Source organism: Brassica napus, chromosome C9 (genome assembly GCF_020379485.1).
Source record: "Brassica napus cultivar Da-Ae chromosome C9, Da-Ae, whole genome shotgun sequence".
Lineage (NCBI taxonomy): Eukaryota > Viridiplantae > Streptophyta > Magnoliopsida > Brassicales > Brassicaceae > Brassica > Brassica napus.
In genome coordinates, this window is record NC_063452.1 from 55,785,786 (window position 1) to 55,797,614 (window position 11,829).

At 38.7% G+C, this 11,829-nt stretch overlaps 1 protein-coding gene across 1 annotated transcript; it reads right to left on the minus strand.

The window, feature by feature from the left end:
• Nucleotides 1–7,791: 7,791 nt before the first annotated feature.
• LOC106418628 lies at nt 7,792–11,829 on the minus strand. The gene is made up of 7 exons (XM_013859370.3): nt 11,150–11,829; nt 10,957–11,043; nt 10,204–10,467; nt 9,600–9,770; nt 9,416–9,469; nt 8,564–8,710; nt 7,792–8,342 (listed from the first exon to the last, which is right to left on the minus strand). The coding sequence occupies exons 1-7, from the start codon at nt 11,351–11,353 to the stop codon at nt 7,965–7,967; spliced, it is 1,305 nt and encodes a 434-aa protein (XP_013714824.2). The 5' UTR covers nt 11,354–11,829; the 3' UTR covers nt 7,792–7,964.

The window sequence follows — 11,829 nt, forward strand, 5'->3', positions numbered from 1 at the left end:
AGTATGGGTTTCTGTGTAATAGATCTTATTAGCTCATGACTTGTGATTGTTTGCTCTTCCTGAGTTGAGCTCGTGGGTTCCTAGAACCTACCCTCACTGAGTATTATGTACTCACCCCTTTTTTTACAGGTAGGGCCGAGAGGGAGCGGGAGTAGATGTCCGTATGCTGCAAGTGTTTTCTCGAGTCTTTCATTTATGACTCCTTTCTTTCAACCATTTCTTCTTAAGTTTTTATTCGACATTTCAGTTTTGTTGAGTTTGGTTTTATGTAAGACAATTTGAGTTTTAATAAGAGTTTTTGAACGAAAAGGTTTGGGGTAAAGCATTTGATAAGGTTCATCGGGCCAAGGCCGTTACAGGGGGTTCCTTCTCCGACAAATAGTCACACCGGAAGGCATCACCGAGACCACTCTTCAAACTAGGCGAGAAGGTAACAAATTACTTAATATCTATCACCATTGTAAATTCATGCAAGTGCTATGAAGAATACAATCTAAACTGTAATTTCTCTTCCTCCATAGGTAACCCTTTCTCAAAATTTCCTTGAAGCTGACATATGAGTCTGTGAAAGGTGCCATCTTCATGCGTGTGCTTGTTACTCGCCAAGGCGAAACCTTCTGCTTATCACAGAGTAGTTTCATCTCTGTTTTCTTTCATATATTTTGTTTGATGGTACTTTTATTTCCTGGCTAAAGGCTCACTAGAGAATTGTTGATGTTGCTCACAAACACACATTGGAACCTTACCATCGCTTTGTTTGGTACTGGTTTGTGTATGTTAGATTGGCTTAAACCTCTGGTTGTGCAACTTATATCTCTTGGTTAAGTATCTTGATGCAAACGTTACAGTCGTGGCGCAAAACGTATTATATTTCTCGTCTCTTTCCTAGGAAAAACCAAGTCCTAAGACGCAAGTATAATCTAACACTCAACTTGAACCTACGTGCTAAAATTGAGTTATCAATCGAAAACAGCTAAGTTTCTACAGAGTTCCCAATTATGAGAGCCTTTCTATCCTACCACTATTTAAAGTCCTCTAAGCTGAACTTCAAAATGCCCTATCTGCATACCCAAATCATGCTTCCCGTTATTCTTTGACCCATCAGTCACCATATCAAAGAACCGTGATATAGGAACCAAAACCCATCTCTGTCATCTCAACTGAGTAACTAGCTGCATCCATAAACCTCCCACCACAACAACACATTGTTATCAGCGTCGTGTAAACCGGCATGTTAAGTGGATGAGCCTTCACCTTCATATCACTGATGAAGCTAAACGCTTCATCAAACTTCCCATTCCGACACACACACCCCTTGATTTTCGGAGCATAAAAACTCGGAAACGGCTTATGTCCATCTTCCACAGTTTTTCAACAACCTAAACGCCTCATCTATCTTATCAATCTTAGAAACCGCAGGTATAAGTGGTGGAGGCAATGTAGAAGTAGGGGGGTCAGTTGACCCCTATCAATTTTTAAATTTAGTTTAATATAAGCATATAACTTTAGTATATATTGAATAATTGGTTCATTTGTAAGGGTTGGACCCCTACGTTTATTGTAAAATCTCTAATAATTTTATAAATATATGATTTTGACCCCATTGAGTTTTGGTTCTGCCTCCGCTGTATAAGTGTCTTGTAAGTATCTATATCTACACAAAAACCTATCTTGCAAGTAGTGTAATACATCTCAATGCAGAAACCAACTTCCCCTGATTTAGTAATAGCTCCAACAAGAGTGTTGAAAGTTTGTATATCAGGAACAAACCCTCCTTTGATCATCTTGTTCACCATCTCTTTAGCAGATTCCAAGAAAGTCTTGAACAAACGCTTTTGTTTTGTTATTCTTGTTCACCAGAATGTTCCCTGAATCACAACAATCTCACTTACATTGTTAGGAAATACGCGGTCAAATTTTGCGGAAAACCAGAATTTATGGAAGCGGGAAAACACACAAAATTGTTAACGGAGTTCGGCCAATGTTGCCTACGTCTCCGGACCTGCTACAGATCTTTTATTATCAACCCGGGAAGTTTTACAAACTCTCAACTCACACCCGATCCCAAATACACTCAAGAAATTATTCGTAATTTCTTAAAGAGAAAGATTTTCTCACAAAAAAGATATTTTTTTTTTCTCTCTTGCACTCTCTTTTCTTCTCTTCTCTTGTTCTCTCTTACTTTGTTTTTCTTGTTTGGGATGATCTTCTTCTTCTCCTTGTGTGGTTATTTATAGGAGATTATGGGGAGTTGGTGAAACTTCTTGTTGCACCTACCAAAAGAACACAAAAGAAATGTGTTGTTGAATTAATCAACAAACACCTTCTTGATACAACTTATTGTTGTACCTACCATTCAAAAACGTGTTTCTTTACAATCTCCCACTTGAAGACTGATTCCAATCTGTCTTCACACCATGATCAATGTAGCAGGTCTTCCCAGCTTGTTACTCCAACAAGCCTACTGAGGTTGCACACAACCTCAGCTTGTCATACGGCACGACCTTCGTCAACATGTCTGCCGGATTCTTGCTTCCTGGGATCTTCTCAAGCACCAACATTTCATCTTCTAACGCTGATCTGATGAAATGATATCGACGATGTATGTGCTTCGTCCGAGCATGGTAAACCGGATTCTTTGCCAAATCGATAGCACTTTTACTGTCACAGTACAACACACCTTTCCCTTGGTCATGGCCTAGCTCTTCTAGAAAAGACTGTAGCCATATCATCTCTTTTGTTGCCTCCGTTACCGCAACATACTCAGCTTCACAGCTTGATAGAGATACAATTTTCTGCAACTTTGAAACCCAACAAATTGCAGTACCGCCAAAGGTGTAGACATACCCGGTTGTGCTCTTCGTGCTGTCAATGTCACCTCCATTGTCAGCATCAACATATCCCTGCAATCCCGTCTTAGACTTCGTGAAACATAGCGATAAACTTGGATTTCCTTTTAGATATCTGAAAATCCACTTAATGGCTTCCCAATGTTCCTTCCCTGGATTGCTCATAAATCTGCTGACGACTCCCACTGCATGTGCAATGTCTGGCCTTGTACATATCATCGCGTACATCAGGCTGCCAATAGCAGAAGCATATGGAACTTTATCCATACATGCCATCTCGTCTTCCGTCTTTGGTGACTGTTCTCTGGATAACCGAAAGTGACTTGCCAGGGGAGTACTAACTGGCTTCGCGTCATCCATGTTAAACCTCTTGAGGACTTTCTTCACATACTCCTCTTGTGATAGCTTAAGACCTTCCTTGCTCCTACTGATTCTCATCCCTAGAATCTGTCTTGCTTCTCCAAGGTCTTTCATCGCAAACTCTTCTGAGAGTTTCGTCTTCAAGCTATTGATCTCGTGCAAGTATGCTCCTACTATCAGCATGTCATCGACATATAGGAGCAATATCAAGTAGGACTCTTCAAGCGTCTTGAAGTAACAACAGTGGTCAGCTTCACACCTCAAGAAACCAACGCCTTTAATAAAGCTATCGAACCGTTTGTACCACTGTCTTGGAGCTTGTTTTAAGCCGTACAAACTCCTTTTTAGCTTGCAAACAAGGCTTTCCTTCCCTTTGATCTCAAAGCTTTCGGGTTGCTTCATATAAATTTCTTCATCCAAATCACCGTGAAGAAATGCCGTCTTCACATCCATTTGTTGAAGATGCAGACCTTCTTGTGCTACCAGCCCAAGAACCGTTCTGATGGTCACCATCTTGACTACAGGAGAGAAGATTTCAGTGTAGTCAACGCCTTCTTTTTGTTGGAATCCCTTCACAACAAGCCTTGCTTTATAGCGCTTACTTCCATCAGGTTCTTCTTTTATTCGGTAGACCCACTTATTATGCAATGCCTCTTTCTCCTTAGGCAAATCTGCTAACTCCCACGTGTGATTGGATAACAACGAGTCCATCTCGTCGTTCATTGCAAGCTCCCACTTGATCGACTCATCAACTTGCATAGCTTCCTCATAACATTCAGGCTCGCCTCTGTCTGTGAGCAGAATGTAGTTGAGCGATGGAGAGAATCTTAATGGCTTTCTGATGATTCTGCTTGACCGTCGTAACTCCGTGACTGGTGTATATGGGACCACTTCAGAATCATCACTTTCTTCAGCCTCACCACTCTCGTCTTGAGAGATTTCTTCTTCTGCTGTTGCGGTATCCTGTGGCAATTCCGGTGTCAGGATATCTTCTAAGTCAACAGCTCCAGGCTCTTTCTTCTCCGAGCCTTCTCTTAGCTTATCCTTGTACAACGCTTCTTCGTTGAACACAACATTTTTGCTGCGGATGATCTTCCGATTTTCGTCATCCCAAAACCGGTAACCAAACTCCGTGTCACCATAACCGATGAAGTAACACTTTTTAGACTTCGAGTCAAGTTTACTTCTTGCAGCATCGTCAATGTGAACATAAGCTAAGCAACCAAACACCTTTAGATAAGAAAGGTTTACTTTCTTTCTGCTCCAAACTTCTTCAGGGATCTTAAATCCCAATGGTACAGACGGTCCTCTGTTTATTAAGAAGGCTGCGGTACTGATTGCATCTGCCCAAAACGTCTTTGGTAATCCACAGTGCAATCTCATGCTCCTTGCACGCTCGTTCAAGGTTCGGTTCATCCTTTCCGCTATTCCATTCTGTTGAGGCGTTCCAGGAATAGTCTTCTCCATCTTGATCCCGTTATCAGCGCAGTATCTCGTGAACTCGCCGCTGATATACTCACCACCATTATCAGACCTTAGACACTTCAACTTGAGATTCGTCTCAACCTCAACCATGGTTTTCCATCTCTTGAAAAACGAGAACACTTCATATTTGTTCTTCATGAAGTAGACCCACACCTTTCTTGTGGAGTCATCAATAAAGGTCACATAGTAGTACGAACCTCCTAGCGATGCAACAGGAGCGGGTCCCCACACATCTGTGTGCACCAGCTCTAACTTCTCAGATTTTGGCTCTCTTCCTCCTTTTAAGAAACTAACCCGTTTCTGCTTTCCAAGGATGCAGCTTTCACACATCTGATGATCCACCGTCTTCAGATCCGGAAGAGCGCCATTTGCCACCATGAGTTTCATCCCTTTCTCACTCATGTGCCCCAATCTACAATGCCACAACTTGGTCTGTTTGGCATCCTCAACAACAGTAACAGTGTCTTCATAGCTCGTCGTCATATAAAGAGTACCTCTTTTATGACCTCTAGCAACCACCATGGAACCTTTTCTGACTCTCCAGGCTCCACCACCAAAATTAACATCGTGCCCCGTATCATCAAGTTGACCTACTGAAATCAGATTTCGCATCAACTTTGGCACATGTCTGACCTTCGTAATCTTCCACACACATCCGTCTGACATCTTCAGGTTGATATCTCCAATACCAACTATGTCCAAAGGTAATCCATCAGCAAGATATACCTTTCCGTAATTTCCCGCAACATAATTTTCCATGATGTTATGGTGCGGTGTGGTGTGGAATGACGCTCCTGAGTCAAGAACCCATGAATCGACTGGGCTATCAACATAGGAGATTGACGCTTTGGTGTTATTTCCAGCTGCACCACGAGCTTCACTTTTCCTCGGAGAATCAACAGACACTACCAATGCATCAACGATTTCACGTGTCACTGCATTGGCTCCGCCTCTAGTGTTGTCTTCCTCCTTCGGTGGTGCTCGGCAATTCTTCTTGATGTGACCTGTCTTTCCACAATTCCAGCACTCTGCAGGCTGTCGGAATTTAGACTGACCCCGTCCATTCCTTGACTTCGATCTGCCATTACTCCGGTTATTTCTATCTGGGTTTCTCCCTCTGTTTTCCACGTTGAAAGCAGAGCTCGTTGATGCCTCCCCAGAGTCTATCCTTCGAACTTCCTCACCAAGGATACGATCTCTAACATCATTGAATTTGAGCTTTTGAGTACCCACAGAATTACTAACCGCTGCCCTCATCGGCTCCCAACTATTTGGCAGAGATGCCAACAAAATCAGTGCTCGCACTTCATCATCAAACTCGATTTCAACCGATGACAGTTGGTTGACAATCGTGTTGAACTCGTTCACATGTGCGGCAACCAGGCCACCTTCTTCCATCTTCAAATGAAAGAGTTTCTTCATGAGAAATACCTTATTGTTTGCCGAAGGTTTCTCATACATGTCAGAGAGAACTTTCATGAGCCCTTCCGTGGTCTTCTCCTTCGCAACGTTGTGAGCAACGTTTTTCGACAGTGTTAACCTTATAACACCCAGAACTTGTCTGTCAAGGAGCTCCCATTCATCCTGATCCATCTTCTCAGGCTTCTTGCTCAGCGGTTGATGAAGCTTCTTTCCGTACAGATAATCTTCAATTTGCATTCTCCAAAATGCATAATCTGTACCGTCAAATTTCCCGATACTATGCGCCAAACCGTCTTCGCCTCCCATCGTTTCTGGAATCACCGTGTATTAGAACACCTTCGTCGACAAACCGATGTTACTGACAAAATTCACTATTCACGAAGTACTGTTCACGTGAATAGTAACCCCACAAAAAATTTGACCGATCACCGTAACTCAGGCTCTGATACCAGTTGTTAGGAAATACGCGGTCAAATTTTGCGGAAAACCAGAATTTATGGGAGCGGGAAAACACACAAAATTGTTAACGGAGTTCGGCCAATGTTGCCTACGTCTCCGGACCTGCTACAGATCTTTTATTATCAACCCGGGAAGTTTTACAAACTCTCAACTCACACCCGATCCCAAATACACTCAAGAAATTATTCGTAATTTCTTAAAGAGAAAGATTTTCTCACAAAAAAGATATTTTTTTTTTTCTCTCTTGCACTCTCTTTTCTTCTCTTCTCTTGTTCTCTCTTACTTTGTTTTTCTTGTTTGGGATGATCTTCTTCTTCTCCTTGTGTGGTTATTTATAGGAGATTATGGGGAGTTGGTGAAACTTCTTGTTGCACCTACCAAAAGAACACAAAAGAAATGTGTTGTTGAATTAATCAACAAACACCTTCTTGATACAACTTATTGTTGTACCTACCATTCAAAAACGTGTTTCTTTACATACATTTCACTAAAAATCAAACATGTATCACTTCTGTGGTGTCTACAAACACCTTACCTGCATCATCATCTCCCTCATCGTCAATCAGATTCAGCAGAGTCATCGTCATCAGTATCAACGAAGCTAGGAGACGCGTGGTGACGTGATTGTAGGATCATCTGAACATATGTATGTCCTTTGGACAGCAAATAATCAAACAGATTTGGTCCTGACATGTTTGATTAAGTTTTGCGATTGGTAACATTCCAGAGTATCAAATTCCGATACAACTTTACCTAGGTAGAGAGTAAATAGGTTAACAAATTGGAAATCTCTTACATAAAAACAACGTATATACACTGTTGGAATTGATATGAAAACAAGTCAATGAGACGTACTAGTAAATCTTTAATTGGTGTTGAAAGTGGAAACGCGTCGTGGGGTCTTTCACTATGCATGTGGCTGATATTAAGAAAATGATAGCTAATCACAAGTTCCAAGCATCAACGTGTATTGAAATCTCCCACACAAACTTTATAACGAATTTTCTTGATATTTCCTCTTTTGCTTTCCTATTAGGTGATGATCAAAATATTATTGATGTCGATTCATAACATGATTTGATCCAAATAGATGATTCTCTTTTCTTTTTTCAAATAGATCATAAACTTCTTGGTTTTTGTGGTCCACTATGTAATAGTTTTAACAACAAATCTAAAAGAGTTCTGTATATTTTTGAAGTCTGAACTCAAATCTCTCTTGGTGTAAGAACTATTAAGCATTTAGCTAACCATTACTAGGTTTAATCAACAACCAGAAATGAAAAACAATAAACCAATATGCAATTTTCAACACCCATATACTTTAACAAATTACACATTCGACCCCCTTTTTAACCAATTCTACAACTCAAACTATGTACACTTGGTTTTTCAAGCACACCTAGGATTAAACCCGGGACCACCATAGTAAAAATAAGTTCCCCACTCGTTACTATAAGAACTCTTAATGTCGTAACACTCGGTGTTCTCAGCTAATATCTTGACATCATGCACCGGTACGAGACTGTTGTCTGAATCAACGATCTCCAAATTTCGGAAGTAACTTGCTTTTCCAAACCCTTCGTCCGGAAAGTGACCAGAACCCATTTGGGTGGTCGTGTGCCGGCCTGAAGAACGTGTGTTCACAACCTCACCTCCCCATTCTACGGTGGTTGCGTGGTCGGCTAAGTGGGTGAATAGCTCTGCTGGCCAATACCCGACAAGTGTGTTGTCGCCTAAACCCATCCACCAATTGCCCCTTTTTGGATCCTGCATGCAATCACAACTGCCATCAGTTTGCATGCTAAACTGAAATTCTAACTGTGAAATCAGATGTATCACTGGCATCCATAATCTCATCAATCCCTTTTGTAACCACATTTATAGTCATATAAAATAAAATAAGTAACAATATTCAAGAAATGACGTCCCTGTTATTAAAGTTTACTATATAGAAGATAATAAAAATAGAAAGAGATAAAGAAATGAACCTTCCAAATGAGAATGGTGATATCAAATTGGTTTCCCTTGAAAGTGGAGAGGGGGGAAATGGCTGCTCCAATGGCAATCTTGTTATTTGTTTGGATAAATCCAGAACATAGAAGATTGTAACATCCTGTTGCTTGATATGAATCACTCTAACAAAATACAATATTATCATTAGCTTAAGATATGCGTGCTCAAGGGAAATAAATATGTGTAACCAAGTTGTTGCCAAGCATGTATCATCCCTTTTCTAGCTTTTGGGCCGAGCCAAATTTAATGATTTGGAGAGTAGTACAGAAATCGGATTGGCATCATATCCAATTAATAATAAGCTATTAATGCAATAATAAATGCTCTACACCAAACATTATCATCATGACTCTGTTCTACCATTAACTTACAACACATTCAAAGTAAAATTACTTTTAAGTTTTAACCGGTACTTTTTTTGGGTTTGGCATAAATTACCTTCAGTTTACCTTATCATAATTTACATGCACAGTTTCACTGAATCTCTAGATGACAACTTATCCCATTGCAGAAAAAGGAACCATATATACAGAGATAAAATATAATATTGGAAGTGTGACTTCAAAGCAATATATGGTAATTCTGAAAATACAATCTATACACCATAAGTGGACACTGCACTACACCTAGAAACTACTCCTACTGTCACATGAATGTCCTCAAAAGAAATACATTAATTGAAGTATATCTTCTACATATACTTCTCAGGGATATTCAGTTTATAGCTACATTGGGGTTTTAGAAACTTGATTTAAAACTGATACGAAAGTGCAATCAATTTCTTTCTGCATCAATACATAAAATCAACAAATAAGAAAACAACGTACCGTCCAATAAGTGAATAATCTTGGTCTGTTGTCACCATACAGCTCCGGACTGACCTGACTAGTATAACAATCAAAGCTTTAGACATATTGCATTGTTATCATGTTTTAGAAAACTCAATAATTATTTTAAAAATAAAATATAAATAAGATATAATGAAAGTGTAAAATAGACAAAGACAAGTACCTGCCAGCCAGCTTCGATGCTATTGAGATCAGGACCGACGAAAGATCCCGAGAGAATCCAAATCTGTGAGAGACTAAACTCATTCACTTCTTCAATCTTCGGGTCCCACACGTTTATCGTAGCTTTTGCTCCGTATATCTCCGACGATGTTTCCGTATACGCGATCGCATGCTATCATTCACCCACCAAGTAACTTAAACTTTAGTACTATACAAGTCTTAAATTATAATTCATGATTAACTTTCCAAATCATATTTGTAATCCCAATATATGCTAATGGAAAGCCGTGCATTTACATATTCTTGTAGTATATTCAAGAATTATTAAAACGAGATTTTGAACTCCATTGAATGCTTATGTTTTATGTATTTTAAAGACTTTAATTATGAGTCTGTGTCTGACATTAGAAACTGTTATATATGTTCATAATTAAATGACTACTCAAACGATTCACATTAACATTGCTATCGTGTATTTAGGTACCAACAATGCTAAATATATATAACTGTCATGCAAAAGATTTTTAATCAGTTTGACTATTATTAAGCTAACATTCACCGAAAATATTGTTGAATCCAGGGAGTGAGTTTATGATCTAATGTACCTCGTGTCCACTAGTGCCAAGGGCATCAGGCTTTTCTGTCCGTCGATCAAGGTCAATACTACGTCGCTTTTTGCCAAAGTCAAACAAAGACTTAGCTCTGAGCACATCGTTCATTGTGTTGCGTCGTATGGGAACAGTTCCCTTGGGGCACCTCGTGCCGTTCACGTGCCACATTTGCCATGCACTTTCCAATACGTTGGCTGCTTCTTCAACATCAACGCTTCTCTCCTTTTCCATCATCTGCGGCATTCTCGTCGGTGCTTTCTGCATTATTTATCATAATTAAGTTCTCATCAAAAAAAAAAGTTCTCATCAACCGACTTATTTTGTAGTATAATAGTATGAAAAGTAATTATATTTACCCAGTTATAAATATACTATTACAAAAAGCAATATGCTAATATAACTTGTCACTTCAAATTCATCAACATTATATTTTAAGTTTTCTTTATTTGTAACATATTTAAATTTAAAAGCATCATTTGAAGTGTTTTACAGTTTTTTATGAATTTTCTAATTTGATTTCACCTAAAACAGAAAAGTGTTAAATTTATTCCATATAAACTTTTAACTGGTATTTTTATGTTCGTAATAAATATGTTACAGTAACTTTGCTAATTGTTATAATTCCTGCATAGTATGTTTAAGCTATGTTTGCTACCGTATTTAACATTATATACGAAGTTACAAATAAATAAATGTCGCCATACTTTATTAATTGAATAAAAAGAAAAGTTGCGTGGTCAGAATTACCTGAATCTTGTGATGCTTTAAGAGTGGATGATCCAAAGCTGGCTGCTTTCTTTTTGGTACACAATCTATTATATCACCATCTGGACTCTGTAAAATATTATTTTATAACAACAAAAAGGGTAAATATTTCACATATACATTATACAAATCAATATGCATATATGAAACATGTACACACACACATATATATAACCTGGATGGTGAAGACAGAAGGCTTGTTGATCTTGTTCAAGTGCTTTTGGATCCTCTCAGCTCTCAAGCTACTAACTTGTCTATGCTGTTTGGTGTAGTTAACGGCAGAGACATGAGTAACTTTTTGCGTCAGAAAGAAACTTACAAAAACAAGGAAGATTAGAAATAGACTTCTCTTGTTGAATACAAGAACAAAAACCTCCATTGATGGAACTTTTAAAGTTTTGTTTCTTGTATGTATCACATTCAGTGTCCAATGAACGAGAAAATAAAGAAATCTGAAACTGAAAGGGGAACAGAATTTTATAGGGTTAAGATGAGAGGAGGACCATTTCAATATTATGAAAAGAGATGCTAAAAAAATTCAATAGCGAGTCCAAAATATATAAATGTGTGTGTGTTATAAATGAGGAAGAAGAGAAGTGGGTGAAGAGATATTATGAAGTGTAAATATGGAAATGGAAGAGAAGAAGCGGAAGCAATGAGGTTTTCGAGAAGAAGATCAAATCAAGATTCATCATTGCCCTGCATCGGTTTGATATTTATATACAGAGAAATACATATATATTACTTGTTGTATTTTCTTTCTTAGAAGAAAAAAGTAACGAAAAGAGAAAATATTCATTTTATACATGTATGTGTGAGAGTAAAGCAATGCTATTGATTAAAATAAAGTTAAGA